Consider the following 20,960-nt stretch of genomic DNA (forward strand, 5'->3'; position numbering starts at 1 on the left):
TTAATCGTTTAAATGTTTAAATGTTTAAATGTTTAAATGTTTAAATGTTTAAATGTTTAAATGTTTAAATGTTTAAATGTTTAAATGTTTAAATGTTTAAATGTTTAAATGTTTAAATGTTTAATGTTTAAAGTTTAAATGTTTAAATGTTTAATGTTTAAATTTTAAATGTTTAAATGTTTAAATGTTAAATGTTTAAATGTTTAAATGTTTAAATGTTTGAATGTTCAAATGTTTAAATGTCAAATGTTTAAATGGTTTGAATGTTTAAATGTTTAATGTTTAAATGTTTAAATGTTTAAATGTTTAAATGTTTAAATGTTTAAATGTTTAAATGTTTAAATGTTTAAATGTTTAAATGTTTAAATGTTTAAATGTTTAAATGTTTAATGTTTAAATGTATAAATGTTTAAATGTTTAAATGTGTTTAAATGTTTAAATGTTTAAATGTTTAAATGTTTAAATGTTTAAATGTTTAAATGTGTTTAAATGTTTAAATGTTTAATGTTTAAATGTTTAAATGTTTAAATGTTTAAATGTTTAAATGTTTAAAATGTTTAAATGTTAAAATGTTTAATGTTTAAATGTTTAAATGTTAAATGTTTAAATGTTTAAAATGTTTAAATGTTTAAATGTTTAATGTTTAAATGTTTAAATGTTTAAATGTTTAAATTTTAAATGTTTGAATGTTGGATAATAACATTTTCTCGAATTTCGAGCTTATTTTTAATTTTAGGTGAAAATGTTACTGGAGATTAGTTGTGGAGATTCTCATGCTGAATCTTTTCCATTCAAAATTTCCTTTTTAAATTGTATTTGAAGGCTGATAATTGAGAATCTAAAATCAAACTTTGCATAAATGGGGCGGCTCCTGAAATTTTTACAGATATGGGACTTGTGGCAGTTGATAGAGATTATCGATGACTATTTCAGGTATAACTTTAATCAAAATCGTTGGACCCGTTTTCGAGAAAATCGCGAAAACCCCTTTTTTGACAACATTTTCGCCATTTTAGCCGCCATCTTGAATCGCATTTGATCGAAATTGTTCGTTAATTGGGAGATGAGATATCGTGTACATACACTCATACACAAACACACACACACACACACACACACACACACACAACACACACACACACACACACACACACACACACACACACACACACACACACCACACACACACACCACACACACACACACACACACACACACACACACACACACACCACACACACACACACACACACCACACACACACACACCACACACACACACACACACACACACACACACACACACACCACACACACACACACACACACAACACACACACACACACACACCACACACACACACACCACACACACACACACACACACACACCACACACACACACACACACACACACACACACACACACAACACACACACACACACACACACCACACACACACACACACACACACACACACAGACCAATACCCAAAATCCACTTTTTTGGACTCAGGGGACCTTCAAACGTATAGAAATTTAGAAATCTGGGTACCTTAATTTTTTTTGGGAAAGCAATACTTTCCTTACCTATGGTAAGAGGGCAAGGAAAGTAAAAACCAGACTATAGAATTATTCATCATAAATCAGTTGTCAAGTGATTACACAGATTGTGGAGAAGCCAGTCAGTCTATTGATATATTTCCATAAGGTCTATAGTTTCAATCAGGTACTTGTGGATGAGAATACTGCGTGAAGTTTACTGTTTACATAACTACTAGTAGTCCACTAGAAGGCTGATTCATGATGAATAACTCTATAGTCTGATTTTCACGGTAATATTGGCGTATGAAGGAGGCTCCTTTTCCTTCCATATTATCGTTGAAATGCAAAATTTCCAAAAACCTTCTATATACGTCGACGCGCAATTTGAAAAGAAACATACCTGTCAAATTTCATGAAAATCTATTACCGCGTTTCGCCCTAAATGCGCAACATAAAAACATATAAACATTTAATCATTAAGAGAAATGCCAAATCGTCGACTTGAATCCTAGACCTCACTTCGCTCGGTCAACTAGTAGAATACATTTAGACAAGTTAATTGTTATACTGTGCTTTCAGAGAAATATCTTATCTTAGAGATTGACGTATCTCTTTAATATTGTGGAATCGAGTGAAGGAATAATAATAGCTCAAGTGATGACTTCTGATTTAGAATTGAATAATCGGAAAGTTTTGAAATTAATTGGCATAAATCATACAGATAAATTATATTTTGAAACCAAAATCAGCTGAAAAAAAGAGAAAATGATAGCTGTGATAATAATGAGGATTAGATATCGCATAGTTATTACCCGCAATACCGTTTGTTGGGTCTCAATTGATAGTAACTGAAAGGTAAAAAGTTTTTTATAATATTATGAACTTACTCGCATATTAAGAGTTATGTTATGAATAATTTCACATGATGTGTAATCTCATAATTCATTATATCCTTGATTGTCACACAAATCAAAGTGCTGCAGTGGAATAATAGCAACATGATTAAAGTTCCATTCGTTTTCATGAAATAATCTATGCTCACATGTGAACAGAAGAGCCTCATTACCAGGCGTTGCATAGTGATAGGATGCGGCTGATTTCCATGAATAGTATGGAAGAGCTACGAAAAGTGAGCTATGAGTAATGCCTACAATGGAAACTGAGCGCACAATGCGGAGGAAACGCAACATCCGACGAGAAACTTCGAATGATACTTTCTTCCACAACACAGCACTTTTTGAAAAGTACGTAGTGCTTCCATTGCAGCGAATTCTTGTAACACACAATCACAAGCTCATTGACGCACGTAGTGGAGTTGGAAAATTTAGCTTGGGCAATTTTGCGCAGTGGCTGAGAGATAGAAAAGTCTTAGCACTGGAGCTGAGCAGAGAAGTCACCACCGTCCTCCGCCTCTCGGCAGTAAACTTGGGCTGTTATCGACAAAATTGGTTGTCGAACGGACGCGCAGTCAGCAAAACTGTCGATGCTCTCTATAGTGCCTTGGGGCTTCAGCAATCAACATTACTTGCTTGGAGCTTCAACAATTCACGCGTCTTCAATTCCCCAGAATTCTGTTACAGCCCAACGTTCCTTTCGAAAGAATTCAAAAGATTCAATTTTTCAACACAAGATATTCCATGGTGCTTCAGAAATTTTTCTCAGTATTCACCTTCTCAACCCCACCTCTATCTTGTAACGTTCATATATCCATCCTCATTTTGTACACTGTATTGAAACGTATCTTGTGCTTGATGAGGATAGTAATTGAATGAGCGGAAATTATGTGAAGTTTCATTGGATAATTTCTTTAAGATTGCACTTTTTCTTCAATAACAGTCTTATCTCAATGATGAATTGATAATCTATAGCCTACTGTACAAGAGTGTAAATCTTGAGAAATATATTGTGAAGAGGTATACTCCACAACAGAAGAATGGATAATCACAAGACATTCATATTACTATTGTGTATGGACAGTGTGTACTGTATAATATATCTATTTATTCGATAAGAAAAGCAATCATATAACTGTAAATCTATGAACATTATTATAGGGCGGTCACTGAATCTTGAAGATTGAATATTGAAAAAAAATTTAAACTAAAACTCATTAACTCATTCACTGATGGGTCTACTGAAAGGATAAATGACAGCACAATTGGGAAGAAGCAGCTGATGAGGTACGGTATATTATACAACTCTTGGAGAATAATTTTTCCCTGTGATAGAATGTCAATATGGTCCATTTTCTTCATTGAGTTACTTATTTCGCTTACAATAGTTTTGCAAACAGCCAATAAAAAATCAATATCCTTATCTTCGGTGACCTGGTCAGACGTTTTACAGTTCCAACTCGCAATTTTGATTGTTTTAATAAAAATTGAATGCTTCTATGTCAAAGGAAAATTATAGCGATAAGTGGTTTTAATCACGACAGAGCAGGAATCTAATATCGTCTGTGAAGCTTTTCTTGAAACTTCTTCCCGTTTTAAAAGTTCAGCCCGCAGGACAATTCCCGCTTTCAGTGTTCAAAAGTTAAGTTGCTAATTGTTCAAAACTTAGGAAAAGGGGGTCGCCAATAGTCTCCTATCGACTCGCCCATTTCCTCCTTCTTGGCTCTTATCTTCGTTACTACTTTCTTCAGTCTTCATTATTTCTAAAACGTTGTTATCAGTAGAAACTCATACCATTTCCTAGGTCTTAGTATTCGAATGATAATTTCGCTTTGCTTTATTCGAGTGTAATTTATTCTCTTTGCTAGGAGCATTGCATTGATTGAAGTTGGTGAATTATTCAATCAAGTCTAGCATTCAGAAGCTTCTCCATGGAATGAGAGCTTGTCAATTCCTCAAGATCCTCTTTTATCCATCCAATCAGATTAATTCAGAGTTATTCTATACTCTTTGCTCTATATTCCAATCTCAAAGCATCCTCTTGAATTGAACAAAATTGTCTGCAGGGATATATTATTTCACATCGGAATTTTCTTATATCATTGCTTTCATCATTCAATCATATAAAAGTTCATGCATAATATATAAATGGAGCTATGAAAATATGGACGAATGCATATTAGCTATCTTGCTAGAAAGCTTAGAAGTTATTTTACTTGGATGCATCTTGGAGCTGAAGAATTGAGATATTCTTCTCCTGTCTGGCATTTTTGTCAGTTTTAGTGACCTATTCTACTCAATCAATGATATTATATTTCTTCAAGCTCCATTCAACCAAAATTAACAGCTTGCTGAGTAAGGTTCACTTGAAGATGACTCAAGCTAGTCTTGCACAATGCCGGTTTAATGTTTAAATGTTTGAATGTTTAAATGTTTAAATGTTTAAATGTTTAAATGTTAAATGTTTAAATGTTTGAATGTTTAAATGTTAAATGTTTAATGTTTAATGTTTAAAATGTTCAAATGTTTAAATGTTTAAATGTCAAATGTTTAAATGTTAAATGTTTAAATGTTTAAATGTTTAAATTTTAAATGTTTAAATGTTTAAATTTTAAATGTTTAAATTTTAAATGTTTAAATGTTTAAATGTTAAATGTTAAATGTTTAATTGTTTAAATGTTTAAATGTTTAAATGTTTAAATTTTAAATGTTTAAATGTTCAATGTTTAATGTTTAAATGTTTAAATGTTCAAATGTTTAAATGTTTAATGTTTAATGTTTAAATGTTTAATGTTTAAATGTTTAAATGTTTAAATGTTTAAATGTTTAAATGTTTAAATGTTTAAATGTTTAATGTTTAAATGTTCAATGTTTAAATGTTTAAATGTTAAATGTTTAATGTTCAAATGTTAAATGTTTAAATGTTTAATGTTTAATGTTTAATGTTTAAATGTTTAATGTTTAAATTTTAAATGTTTAAATGTTTGAATGTTCAAATGTTTAAATGTTTAAATGTTTAATGTTTAAATGTTTAAATTTTAAATGTTAAATGTTTAAATGTTTAAATGTTAATGTTTAAATGTTTGAATGTTAAATGTTTAAATGTTTAATGTTTAATGTTTAAATGTTTAAATGTTTAATGTTTAAATGTTAATGTTTAATGTTTAATGTTTAAATGTTTAATGTTTAAATGTTAATGTTTAAATGTTTAGATGTTTAAATGTTTAAATTTTAAATGTTTAATGTTTAAATGTTTAAATGTTTAAATGTTTTAAATGTTTAAATGTTTAAATGTTTAATTGTTTAAATGTTTAAATGTTTAAATTTTAAATGTTTAAATTTTAAATGTTTAAATGTTTAAATGTTTAATGTTAAATGTTTAATGTTTAAATGTTTAAATGTTTAATGTTTAATGTTTAAATGTTTAATGTTTAAATGTTTAAATGTTTAAATGTTTGAATGTTTAAATGTTAAATGTTTAAATGTTTAAATGTTTAAATAAATGTTTAAATGTTTAAATGTTTAAATGTTTAAATGTTTAAATGTTTAAATGTTTAATGTTAAATGTTTAAATGTTTAAATGTTCAAATGTTTAAATGTTTAAATGTTTAAATGTTAAATGATGTTTAAATGTTTAAATGTTTAAATGTTAAATGTTTAAATGTTAAATGTTTAAATGTTTAAATGTTTAAATGTTTAAATGTTTAAATGTTTAAATGTTTAAATGTTTAATGTTTAAATGTTTAAATGTTTAATGTTTAAATGTTTAATGTTTAAATGTTTAAATGTTTAAATTTTAAATGTTTAAATTTTAAATGTTTAAATGTTTAAATGTTTAAATGTTTAAATGTTTAAATGTTTAAATGTTTAAATGTCAAATGTTTAAATGTTTAAATGTTAAATGTTTAAATGTTCAAATGTTTAAATGTTTAAATTTTTAATGTTTAAATGTTCAAATGTTTAAATATGTAAATGTTTATATGTTTTTTAAATGTTTAAATGTTTAAATGTTAAATGTTTAATGTTTAAATGTTTAAATGTTTAAATGTTAAATGTTTAAATGTTAATGTTTAAATGTTTAAATGTTTAAATGTTTAAATGTTTAAATGTTTAAATGTTTAAATGTTTAAATGTTTAAATGTTTAATGTTCAAATGTTTAAATGTTAAATGTTTAAATGTTAAATGTTTAAATGTTTAAATGTTGAATGTTTAAATGTTTAATGTTTAAATGTTTAAATGTTCAAATGTTAAATGTTTAAAAAAAAAAAATGTTTAAATGTTTAAATGTTTAAATGTTTAAATTTGTTTGAATGTTTAAATGTTTAAATGTTTAAATTTGTTTAAATGTTTAAATGTTCAAATGTTTAAATGTTTAAATGTTTAAATGTTCAAATGTTTAAATGTTTAAATGTTTATATGTTTAAATGTTCATATGTTGCGCATTTATGGCGAAAAGCGGTAATAGATTTTCATGAAAATTTGACAGGTTTTTTAATTGCGCGTCGACGAATATACAAGGTTTTTTGAAATTTTGCTTCCCAAGGATAATATAAAAGGAAAAAGGAGACTCCTTCATACGCCAATATTAGAGTAAAAATCTGGTGTGGCGCACTCACACAATTTTCCTTGCCGTTATGAAAATTGATCACCTGACGCTAGTGTTCCCGCGCATCTCAAGTCTACTATTCAGAAATTTGAGCCAGCTGGTCACAGGGTAATAACGCCGAAGACACTCGAGGTGTGCTATCTCTTCAAAGTGAATCAATTAATAGAATCAACAGTGGCCAACAGTTCGCAATTGAATAATCACATTTTCTCGAATTTCGAGCTTATTTTCAATTTTAGGTGAAAATGTTACTGAAGATTAGTTGTGGAGATTCTCATGCTGAATCTTTTCCATTCGAAATTTCCTTATTAATTTGTATTTGAAGGCTGATAATTGAGAATCTAAAATCAAACTTTGCATAAATGGGGCGGCTCCTGAAATTTTTACAGATATGGGACTTGTGGCAGTTGATAGAGATTATCGATGACTATTTCAGGTATAACTTTAATCAAAATTTTTGGACCCGTTTTTGAGAAAATCGCGAAAAACTCTTTTTTGACAACATTTTCACCATTTTAGCCGCCATCTTGAATCGCATTTGATCGAAATTGTTCGTTAATTGGGAGATGAGATATCGTGTACATACACTAATACACCAAAAAACACACACACACACACACACACACACACACACACACACACACACACAACACACACACACACACACACACACACACACACACACACACACACACACACACACACACACACAACACACACACACACACACACACCACACACACACACACACACACACACACAACACACCACACACACACACACACACACACACACACACACACACACAACACACACACACACACACACACACCACCACACACACACACACACACACACACACACACACACACACCACACACACACACACACACACACATACACACACACACACACACACACACACACACACACACACACACACACACACACCACACACACACACACACACACACACACACACACACACACATACACACACACACAGACACACACACACACACATACATACACACACACACACACACACACACCACACACAACACACACACACACCACACACACACACCACACACAACACCACACACACACACACACACACAACACACACACCACACACACAACACACACACAACACCACACACACACACACACACACACACACACACACACACACACACACACAACACAAAACACAACACACACACACACACACAACACAACACACACACACACCACACACACACACAACACACACACACACACACACACACACACACACACACACACACACACACACAAGCCGCCTATTCAGAGCTGAAAGAAATTAGAGCAGGAGTACCTCAAGGTATTGTTCTTGGGCCAGTTCTCTATCTACTGTATACTAGCGATCTACTCGAGTTGGAAAATGATACAGTGGCTACATTTGCTGATGATACAGCTGTGCTAACTCTGGGCGACAACAGTCAGGAATCTATGAGGAAACTTCAAGATGCTGCTGATGAAATCTCCAGTTGGGCTAAACTGTGGAGCTGAGCTAATCAATATAAATGAGACCAAGTCTGTCCAAGTCAACTTCACAAACAGAAAACGTGAGCAAATTCCCCTAGCCATCAATGGGAGACCTGTTCCATTTGCTAACGAGGCCAAATACCTAGGCTTGACTCTGGATGCAAGGTTGCGTTGGAAAGCACATGTGAAGAAAAAGAGAGAAGAACTGGGAATAAGGTATAGAAAAATCTACTGGTTGATAGGTCGAAATTCTGCTCTTTCAACCTACAACAAGTTCCTCATATACAAGCAAATCCTGAAACCCATATGGATGTATGGAATCCAACTCTGGGGCCGTGCCAGCAAGAGCAATGTTGATGTAATTCAACGATTCCAGAACAAAGTTTTGAGGAACATCGTCGATGCTCCAAGATTCAGCCGGAAAGTCGACATCCACAGAGACTTGGAGGTCGAGTTCGTTGCAACAGAGATTGGGCCCTTCGCACGCAAGAATGCAGACAGGATCCAACGGCATGAAAACGAAGAAGTCGCTCAGCTACTTGACAACACACATATGCTGCGCAGATTGAAGCCGACGAAACCCTTCGAGTTGTGTGGTGTTGTGGAGTGGAAGTGTCAAAAGCAGAGCAGTGTTGATAGTGTGAATGTGTATCTTTAATACATGATAACTTATTTTATTACTATTATTTTATTATTTATATTTTGTCAATAATTTCAAGTTAGTTGCTAGAAGTAGTAGTCCTGGTGAGAACTACCTATCTTATTAATATTTAACCCATTATTATATTAGGAAAAAATTGCTCATTAGTCTTTTTAGACTAGATTGCAATAGAAATTGGAAAAAAAAATAGCCGCCATCTTGAATCGCATTTGATCGAAATTGTTTGTGTCGGGTCCTTATATTGAAAGGGCCTTACATTCCAAATTTCAAGTTATTCCGTTAATTGGGAGATGAGATATCGTGTACACAGACGAACATACACTCATACACACACACACACACACACACACACACACACACACACACACACACACACACACACCACACACACACACACACACACACACACACACACATACAGACCAATATCCAAAATCCACTTTTTTGGACCTTCAAACGTATAGACATTTAGAAATCTGGGTACCTTAATTTTTTTTTGGGAAAGCAATACTTTCCTTACCTATGTTCCTTTTCAAATTGTGTGAGGGCAAGGAAAGTAAAAACCAGACTATAGAATTATTCATCATAAATCAGTTGTCAAGTGATTACACAGATGTGTGGAGAAGCCAGTCAGTCTATTGATATATTTCCATAAGGTCTATAGTTTCAATCAGGTACTTGTGGATGAGAATACTGCGTGAAGTTTACTGTTCACATAACTACTAGTAGTCCACTAGACGGCTGATTCATGATGAATAACTCTATAGTCTGATTTTCACGGTAATATTGGCGTATGAAGGAGGCTCCTTTTCCTTCTATATTATCCTTGAAATGCAAAATTTCCAAAAACCTTGTATATACGTCGACTCGCAATTTGAAAAGGAACATACCTGTCAAATTTCATGAAAATCTATTACCGCGTTTCGCCCTAAATGCGCAACATAGAAACATATAAACATTTAATCATTAAGAGAAATGCCAAATCGTCGACTTGAATCCTAGACCTCACTTCGCTCGGTCAACTAGTAGAATACATTTAGACAAGTTAATTGTTATACTGTGCTTTCAGAGAAATATCTTATCTTAGAGATTGACGTATCTCTTTAATATTGTGGAATCGAGTGAAGGAATAATAATAGCTCAAGTGATGACTTCTGATTTAGAATTGAATAATCGGAAAGTTTTGAAATTAATTGGCATAAATCATACAGATAAATTATATTTTGAAACCAAAATCAGCTGAAAAAAAAAAGAGAAAATGATAGCTGTGATAATAATGAGGATTAGATATCGCATAGTTATTACCCGCAATACCGTTTGTTGGGTCTCAATTGATAGTAACTGAAAGGTAAAGAGTTTTTTATAATACTATGAACTTACTCGCATATTAAGAGTTATGTTAGAATAATTTCACATGATGTGTAATCTCATAATTCATTATATCCTTGATTGTCACACAAATCAAAGTGCTGCAGTGGAATAATAGCAACATGATTAAAGTTCCATTCGTTTTTATGGAATAATCTATGCTCACATGTGAACAAAAGAGGCGAATGGAAGAGCCTCATTACCAGGCGTTGCATAGTGATAGGATGCGGCTGATTTCCATGAATAGTATGGAAGAGCTACGAAAAGTGAGCTATGAGTAATGCCTACAATGGAAACTGAGCGCACAATGCGGAGGAAACGCAACATCCGACGAGAAACTTCGAATGATACTTTCTTCCACAACACAGCACTTTTTTGAAAAGTACGTAGTGCTTCCATTGCAGCGAATTCTTGTAACACACAATCACAAGCTCATTGACGCACGTAGTGGAGTTGGAAAATTTAGCTTGGGCAATTTTGCGCAGTGGCTGAGAGATAGAAAAGTCTTAGCACTGGAGCTGAGCAGAGAAGTCACCACCGTCCTCCGCCTCTCGGCAGTAAACTTGGGCTGTTATCGACAAAATTGGTTGTCGAACGGACGCGCAGTCAGCAAAAACTGTCGATGCTCTCTATAGTGCCTTGGGGCTTCAGCAATCAACATTACTTGCTTGGAGCTTCAACAATTCACGCGTCTTCAATTCCCCAGAATTCTGTTACAGCCCAACGTTCCTTTCGAAAGAATTCAAAAGATTCAATTTTTCAACACAACAATATTCCATGGTGCTTCAGAAATTTTTCTCAGTATTCACCTTCTCAACCCCACCTCTATCTTGTAACGTTTAATATATCCATCCTCATTTTGTACACTGTATTGAAACGTATCTTGTGCTTGATGAGGATAGTAATTGAATGAGCGGAAATTATGTGAAGTTTCATTGGATAATTTCTTTAAGATTGCACTTTTTCTTCAATAACAGTCTTATCTCAATGATGAATTGATAATCTATAGCCTACTGTACAAGAGTGTAAATCTTGAGAAATATATTGTGAAGAGGTATACTCCACAACAGAAGAATGGATAATCACAAGACATTCATATTACTATTGTGTATGGAGAGTGTGTACTGTATAATATATCCATTTATTCGATAAGAAAAGCAATCATATTACTGTAAATCTATGAACATTATTATAGGGCGGTCACTGAATCTTGAAGATTGAATATTGAAAAAAAATTTAAACTAAAACTCATTAACTCATTCACTGATGGGTCTACTGAAAGGATAAATGACAGCACAATTGGGAAGAAGCAGCTGATGAGGTACGGTATATTATACAACTCTTGGAGAATAATTTTTCCCTGTGAAAGAATGTCAATATGGTCCATTTTCTTCATTGAGTTACTTATTTCGCTTACAATAGTTTTGCAAACAGCCAATAAAAAATCAATATCCTTATCTTCGGTGACCTGGTCAGACGTTTTACAGTTCCAACTCGCAATTTTGATTGTTTTAATAAAAATTGAATGCTTCTATGTCAAAGGAAAATTATAGCGATAAGTGGTTTTAATCACGACAGAGCAGGAATCTAATATCGTCTGTGAAGCTTTTCTTGAAACTTCTTCCCGTTTTAAAAGTTCAGCCCGCAGGACAATTCCCGCTTTCAGTGTTCAAAAGTTAAGTTGCTAATTGTTCAAAACTTAGGAAAAGGGGGTCGCCAATAGTCTCCTATCGACTCGCCCATTTCCTCCTTCTTGGCTCTTATCTTCGTTACTACTTTCTTCAGTCTTCATTATTTCTAAAACGTTGTTATCAGTAGAAACTCATACCATTTCCTAGGTCTTAGTATTCGAATGATAATTTCGCTTTGCTTTATTCGAGTGTAATTTATTCTCTTTGCTAGGAGCATTGCATTGATTGAAGTTGGTGAATTATTCAATCAAGTCTAGCATTCAGAAGCTTCTCCATGGAATGAGAGCTTGTTTCCTCAAGATCCTCTTTTATCCATCCAATCAGATTAATTCAGAGTTATTCTATACTCTTTGTTCTATATTCCAATCTCAAAGCATCCTCTTGAATTGAACAAAATTGTCTGCAGGGATATATTATTTCACATCGGAATTTTCTTATATCATTGCTTTCATCATTCAATCTTATAAAAGTACATGCATAATATATAAATGGAGCTATGAAAATATGGACGAATGCATATTAGCTATCTTGCTAGAAAGCTTAGAAGTTATTTTACTTGGATGCATCTTGGAGCTGAAGAATTGAGATATTCTTCTCCTGTCTGGCATTTTTGTCAGTTTTAGTGACCTATTCTACTCAATCAATGATATTATATTTCTTCAAGCTCCATTCAACAAAAATTAACAGCTTGCTGAGTAAGGTTCACTTGAAGATGACTCAAGCTAGTCTTGCACAATGCCGAGTGATAAGAAAGGAATAATTGACGTTGTGTGAGGAATCTGATTTGTGTGATAATATGTCCTGTTTATGAAGGTTCTTCTGACAATTTTTCTTCTCTACAATACCAGATCGGTATGATGGATAGGTGAATAGGAGGAACAGAATACGAGAATAACAACTGTCCAAAGGAGTTATCCTTTTCAGAACTTCATTTATTTCAGACCACTAATGATATGTAATGGACGGGATGGGCTTAGAAGTTGATGTTCTTAGCTAAATTTTTTACTCGACAGCTTCTTCAATCTCTAGCAGGTTGTATAATAATAATAATAATTCGTTTATTTCACTGCATTTTTACAATTGGTAATACAAATACATACATTAAGCATAATGATTGAACATTACAATTGGTAACACAAATACATACCTTAAGCATAATGATTGAACATAGATAATAATATTAAGCATGTAACAGAAAAAGCCACAGTGCATCCCTCTTTAGGCTAAACCTGTGTTGAGGGATGTCTCGCTCTCTAGTTGAGTCAACTTAATTATAATACAATAACAATTTTGAGGTATCAAACAATAAAGTAGATTTTATACAATAATCAGTGTGCTTTTCACAAGATGGGATTATGAATCTTTAACAATAAATTACCCAGAAAAAAATAAGTAAAAAAAACAAGCCCAGATTTGAATGAAGACAGCAAAAAAAATTGTAAATAGTATCACACCTCTAATAAACGTTTTTCTCCATAGAAGCGATTAAGTCTATTCTTAAACAAATTATAACTGGATGCATCTGATAAATCTGATTGCAGTTTATTGAAAAGTCGTGGTCCCTTAGCAAAAGCATGTAAGGAGGCCACTCTACTTCTTATGAAGGGTTCTTTTAATTTATTAGCAAGATTTCGACGAGTGGAATATACATGTTCATCCATAACTGGAAACTCTAAACGTCTTAAATACACAAACTTCAAAAGATTTATTTCAAATAGGGTATCAACACTAAAAACGCCAAATTCTCTATACAATACTTCGGTTGAATATCTTATGGGTCTCATATTTCAAAACATATATAAAACGAACTCGCCAAACTTGATCAATACTTCCAAGCAATGGATACAAGTTGTTGCTTGCTCTAGAAAATGTCAAGATTAATTTGGCTATGAAACAGGAAAAGTTATATCTACTTCGAATTGTTTACACACTGTAATCATGGAGGAAATATCTTATAGATTGGCTATTCAATGATGCACTCAGATTGGTTATTCTATAGATGCGTACAGACTTATGCACCACGAACACGCGCATTTCCCTTCTTATCGGCTTATGCTAAGCTTATTATATCTGTATTTATACATTAACAGTAAGAGACAGATATAATAATCACGGCATCAGCGGATGAAAAGTGAAATTTATTACAATATAATATTATCATCTGTTGTTCGTAGCACGGAAGTCTTTGTTCTGTTCAACGTGAGCTTCGTATTGAAATTGGTGAACTGGCAGTGTGTTTGACATACCTAGTACGACGAGCCGTATAGGCTCGGACTGGAGTCCGGAAGGCGGGTCTTCGCACTGCCAGAGTCCTGCGTGAGCGGCACGGGCGGACGACAGTAGCAGACGTCCAGTGGCGGGGTCCCACAGGCCGGCCTCCGCCATCTTGCCGTTGTGCCGCCACGTCACGCCACCTGGACCCGCCACCCCCGCCACGGAGCACTCTAGCCGCGCCTCCCCACGCGCCGCCACGCGAACCTCCTCTATGCCACCGCTACCTGCCAACCAACATTACAGGATTTATGGAATGCCAATGTGAGGTGTGTTTGGTTAAAATAATCATGATTAAAATATTAAAATATGTAGATTGGGAGATGTATAGTTAAGAATTATGGTGAGGCTATGAGGTGAAATAGGATAATGTGAGGTGAGGAACATTAGGTGATGTAATAGTAAGGTAAGTTATGCTGATGTGAGGTTGAACGCAAATTAAAATTCATTCATTTGCCATAAAAATAATTACATACAACTTGTAAATATCATCAATTACATGTTTGTGGAGTAAGATAGGATGATGTGAGGCAAGTTAAGAAATGAGAGTGTAAGAAGGCAAGGTAAGGTCAAGTGCCTAAGCTAAGGTGAGGTGAAGGAAGGAAGTAAGGTAATTATGTAGTAAGAAGTAAGAGCTGAGACTAGTACGTTGTGAAGATGTTATGGATGTTATGTTGAGGGGAAGTGTGGTGAGGAAAGTAGGTGAGGTATTTTAAAGTGAGTTAACTGCAGATTATTTCAGGCAAATTAAGATTCAATGTACAAAAAGGCCAAGTAGTAAAAAATCATGATAAGGGAGGAAAATTCAAGGTGTCGTATAGTAAGGTAAATTGTGAAGGTGTCTGGTAAGGTATATGAAAGTATATCGTCGTCGTCGTCTTCCTACAAGGATAAGGCAATTTGCCTGTTCCGACTTCAAACTCACCATCACATCCATCTTTTACGGGGTCTGCCCAATTTTTTTTTTAATTTATTTTTTTTACTTCTCCTCCAAACCGGGTTATGCAACATGACTGCCCTGGGAATCCTGTCGCTCTCCATCCTTTCAACATGATCTTTCCAGTTTTGTCGATTTTCTTCAATCTTCTGCCATATGGAGGTTATGTTGAGCTCGCTTCTTATATCGACATTATGAAGCCTATCTTCCCTTGTGCACCCTTTTACTGCTTTTAAAAACCTCATTCCGGCAGCTTGTAACCTACTCCATTCTTTCTTCTTAGGTATCCAAGATTCAGAACCATATAAGAGCGTTGGAATAGCAATAACCTTAAAGAATTTAAGTTTTGTCTCTCTCCTGGCTCTGTTTCTCAGAGTTCTATTTATTGTTCCACAAATGGATTGGAATCTATTCAATTTCACATTCAAGTCTTGGTCCATTTCATAGGGTTATATCACAACCAAAATACTTGAAGTTTGATACTTGCTCCAGGACTTTATTATCGAGGACTATTTCAGATTTCAATGGATATTTTCCCTGGAAGCCGTCACCTTCGTTTTGCTGAATGAGATCTTCATGAAAGTATATGATGTAACTTATATTAAATATGTCTAGTAAGGTGATCGGAAGTAAACTAAGGTAAGGTTAGTAGTGGTTGGAGGGGCTAAATAAGGTACAGAATGCTAAATTAAGTTAAAGTTGGATGAATCAGGAATGAAAGGTGAGATGAGGAGAGGGTTTCAAATGACGGGTTGATTTTATAGCCTAGTGCATCATTGATTTGTAGCTATGTTTGTCTGTCTATTCTGAAGCTCGTTAGGCAAGCCTATGGAACACTTAACATTTTGCATTAGACTAAACCAAAGCCAAGATGGAGATGCCAGTGATGTATTGGTTAAATTGTTTCCATAATGTTCGAGTTTCTCGGTGGTATTGCAACTAGCATTAATTTCGAAATAAATGGGTAAAATGGTAGAGAAGCGATTAGAGAAAGATGGAGTAGGTTGAATGGTGGACTAGAATGGAAAATTATCGAGCCATAGTGAAATTTATTCTGGGGAAAATCACCGACGTGATACAGTAAGTACAGGGTGGAAATAACATTATACGTGAATAATAGTGAATGGCCAGCCAGACCATCTCCCCCGATCCCCGCTCCTCATCACTATGCGAGTCGTCTAAACGGCGTAAAATGAAAGAGAACATTAGTACGCGCTACCAACGAACACGTTCACGCTCATTAAGCAAATGGCTCCGAACTGGAAGCCCGTCCGGCCTCTTCCACATTAGTTTGAACGGCTCCATTTTCGATGAAGCCGAGCCTGCGAAAAAATTAATGCCCTTCCTAATTTAAGTCTCCTATTGAACTGAAGTGCACCACTAGACACTTGCTCAATCAGCTGTGCCCTCTCTCACAGAAAAACGTTCAAGACAAGCGTGAAATCGTGGTCTGGAACTTATCACGGAAAACCACACTCTTTTACGGGCTGCTTCAGTTCTAGGTCAGTCCTGTCGAACACTTGAACAGATGAGTTTATACGGCAACGGTTGTGTCGCTGCATGCTTACAAACTATCTTCTATAGGGTCGCGTGAGCTATAAATCAGTGAGATGGAATATAAAAATTAAAAGATTAGTGATTAAATTATTCTGCTGATAGTCAATTTAAAAGATAATTCTTTCTACTGGAATGATAAATTCATGCCTCATCATAATAATATTATATTAACTTTGTTTTCTCAATATTCTTGAAAAGTTAATACCGTAGTCACTTTTCTAAAACGTCATAAGCTGTTATCTCCTAGATTATAATGTTTTTCATAACTATAATTGTTTTCATGAATTGGTTGAACAACAATTCTAGTCATAAAAAAGATTGACTGACGATATTTTAGTGTCACGTGAATGAAATTTTGAACTACAAAATATGTAGTATATGTAATATAGGGCTACTAAAATAAAGTACAATCACACCTACAAATTTATACTATTATTCAATGAGATTGCAATCAATTCACAAGCCTCAATTACACTTTCATGTATTGTGAATCCTTGTCAAAAACTCCTTTCAACTCTTCTGACAATGATGATGATGATGATGATGATGATGATGATGATGATGATGATGATGATGATTGCAGAGATCAAATCCCCGTGAAATGTAATGAGAGATCCGTTTATGGCAAGAAGTTTTCTGGTACATGAACGTCTTATCAGGAGGGATGATATTCGAGTGTTACGGTTCAAAGAGTGAGCCGGCTACTACGGACACGGATAAACACTCATCGAGCCAGAAAGATAAGACTGGTTACTTTTATACTGTTGTGCTTGTAGTTGTAGAACGGACAGTGCTTGTCTCCACAGATGGAAGTCATCTGAACTGAGCCCGCAGGCTGTTCAGGTCGATTTCCTGAAAAACTATAACCGACAAGGATGGAACAGGCTCGGAAAAGCAGGAAACTGAGCCAACTGACTAGGCACTGTTTCATTCTCATTTCCCAAGGCAGAGATTGTCTCATTCTCTTCAGAAAAGGTTGTCTTCAGCTTTAAACAAGTACTGAATTGTGCCAGAGGGCTGAGCTTTAGTAATACTCATTGCACTAGTTTGCTTCGTTCTTATCATGACCAGGGTACAATCCCTTCAACATCGCCTCACTGCAGAGAATTTAATGTTTCCTCATTAGTTCTTATGAGCTCTACTCTCTTGATATCTTACATTCGTATACGATAATAATAGTGCTCTCATTGATCGCATCCTACAAAACATGTCAGTATTACCAGGTTTGGGAAAACTTAACTGTGGTGACAGGATATGCTAGTAAATAATTAAATCATGTATACAGACAATGTATTATGTTAACATACTTCTATTGAAATTTAATGGAAGTTTCTGTATTGAGAGAATGGATGCTTCTCAGGTTCTTGATAGCTCTCATCAACACATGAATATTAAAAGTTCAACACTCTTTTGACTAACCTTTCATCACCGCCCGTATTTGAAAAAATTCAATTTTCTTTTCTTCCCATCACTGGATAATTCTATAGTTGAATCTAGAAGACTTTTATTAGTATGTTACATTTTCGATATTCATCCAAGTTAGCCATATTATTTTGATTAATTTGTCCTTTCTCAACTTTCTTGATAATTTATTTAATTAACCCATGCAATTTATGTCAATCCAAATACGGAGACTGAGTATCTAATTTTTAAATTTCACAATATTGGTATGCTAAAGAATAAAGATATTTCTCGTCTAGTTTATTTTGCTTATGCCCAATCAGTACTGCAATATGGTATAATAGCCTGGGGAGGAGCCAGAAACATCCATCTCAATAAATTATCCACCATACAAAAATGTTTAATCAAATCAATTACTTCCAAACCAAGACGTTACCCCAGCAGTGATCTTTTCAATGAGTTCGAAGTATTAACTGTCAGACAATTATATACAAAGAGTCTTCTCTTATATATAATAAAAAACAAAAATAACTTCAGACTTCGAGAGACTATGTATGATTTGAGACCATCTAGCATTACTTTTCGGAATGATCGTACAGTGTTGGACGTGTGCTGTAGGCAGTTTGTCTTTGTAGCTAAAAGACTACTGAATCATATACCTTTTGATTTTGTCAATTTCAGATTAAACAGTAGAACTAGGCATGAATTGGATAAATGTATTGTAACATTCAAGCTCAATGAAAAACTATTTTGATACAAGTAAAATTCATTTACTATAGATCCTATACTTTCTGTATTGATCAAAGATTTTCTCCTTCCAAAGTTATAATAACCTTTAGAAATAACAAATATCAAACTTTTTTGTAACTATTGAATAATGTATTCTTTTGTAGTGAATACCTTTCCCTCTTATTTTCAATGTTTTTTGAACTGATTCATGAATTAAACTACGTGATTTTCCATTTCTTTTTATATTGTATATAAATTTCAATATATGCTAAGCATAGTGGATACTGTTTACATAAATTATATGCTATGATTATCATCATTTTATAATCATGAGTTGTGCTGCTGTTCATTATTTGTAATTTATATTTTGTACATTTCTATTTTCACGAATTATTGCAATTAACTTTAACTGTCTGTATATTTAATATTAATTTCTTTCATTTTATAGAGTAGTTTTTCAACATCCTGTTTCCCTCGATATTGTTATTATGTTATTTATAGCGACTCATTCCTGCGCTCAGGTTAAACCTTTGCAGGGATTTTTTCTTCTCAACGTGTCTTGTAAATTGTCATATAAGGATTAGGTTAGACAAGTTTTGTGAAAGTGTTGTATTTTATACTGTAAATTTGTTTTTTGAAGAATAAATGATTTTGATTTGATTTGATTTGAAATATTTTCTATCGAAATGGCTTAGAATGGCCCCAGTTATGAACATAGACAGCTTTAGCATAAACAAGATAGGATTTTAATGACCTTCCAGGTATTTTCTATGTAAGAGAAGGTATAAATAGCTTTTGCTGGACTCTTGTTGATTAATTTATTGAATCACTTCCGCAACAAGTTGTTAACCAATGTGTTAGACACATTCATAGTTTGGTTTAAAAAAAATAATAACCTGAATAATACATGATTTGTTGGATAATATTATTTGAAATTGTATAATATAAAAAATCTGAATAATGTATAATATAAAAATATTGTAATATAAAAATCTAAAATGAACTCATTTTGAGCAGCATCGTTAGATGTTGTCTGATAAAATATAATAGACTGTCATTAATGTAATAATAGACAGGCAATCGCTTGTAGGGCGTTCTGTTGACAATCAGTCAAAATATAAAAAATGTTATCAAAAATACAATACAATTGGTGTAATTATTTTCAAAATACTGGTTGTTTGCAAGTTAATTATTATAGTACTCATCCAACAAAAATATCCTGTATGATAACTAATATCGAGGAATCGAGCTTAGCTCTGTAGTACAAAAGCATAGAGAATTTATAACAAAAGAGGAAATTATAATATATAGTTAATTTTAGAATGATATACCAGCCTATGTTTGGTAAAATATTTCTTAATATACTATGTACAATTCTACACTAATAGCAACAAGTTACCATTTTATGAATTTACTCCGAATTTATGAAACTAGACTATCAAGCAGTAATGGTGGTAATAATTATGATATTATGTAATCAACAGAATAAATATTATGTTTGATCAGAATGATTCGTTTGGACGGGCTTTTCAAGTGATAATTATCCTCTTTCAGTGTATCCGAATGATTTCTATACAATTCAAACTTTTATTCATGCAGAAAAAAACTCTCAACTCCATTTTGCATCATGTTTAGAGTATCTTTGAAATAATTAATTTCACAAAAAAATATCATACTGTAGTGTAATCCAGATCGTCTGTCTCCACAAATCACGCTTTGCGAGAGGATTACGTCACCTCAAAGATTCATTTCTATCGCGAGCGAATGATAATT

At 33.5% G+C, this 20,960-nt stretch overlaps 1 protein-coding gene across 1 annotated transcript in view; it reads right to left on the reverse strand.

Annotated features, from left to right (window-relative positions):
* LOC111057576 (hemicentin-2) overlaps nt 1-20,960 on the reverse strand; it is a 280,587-nt gene that overhangs the window by 99,181 nt on the left and 160,446 nt on the right. Inside the window, exon 2 of the mRNA XM_039423908.1 lies at nt 14,539-14,790. Within this exon, the coding sequence (XP_039279842.1) occupies nt 14,539-14,790 (252 nt within the window). The remainder of the gene's footprint in view (nt 1-14,538; nt 14,791-20,960) is intronic.

This window comes from Nilaparvata lugens, chromosome 3 (genome assembly GCF_014356525.2).
Source record: "Nilaparvata lugens isolate BPH chromosome 3, ASM1435652v1, whole genome shotgun sequence".
In the NCBI taxonomy this organism is placed as follows: Eukaryota; Metazoa; Arthropoda; class Insecta; order Hemiptera; family Delphacidae; genus Nilaparvata; species Nilaparvata lugens.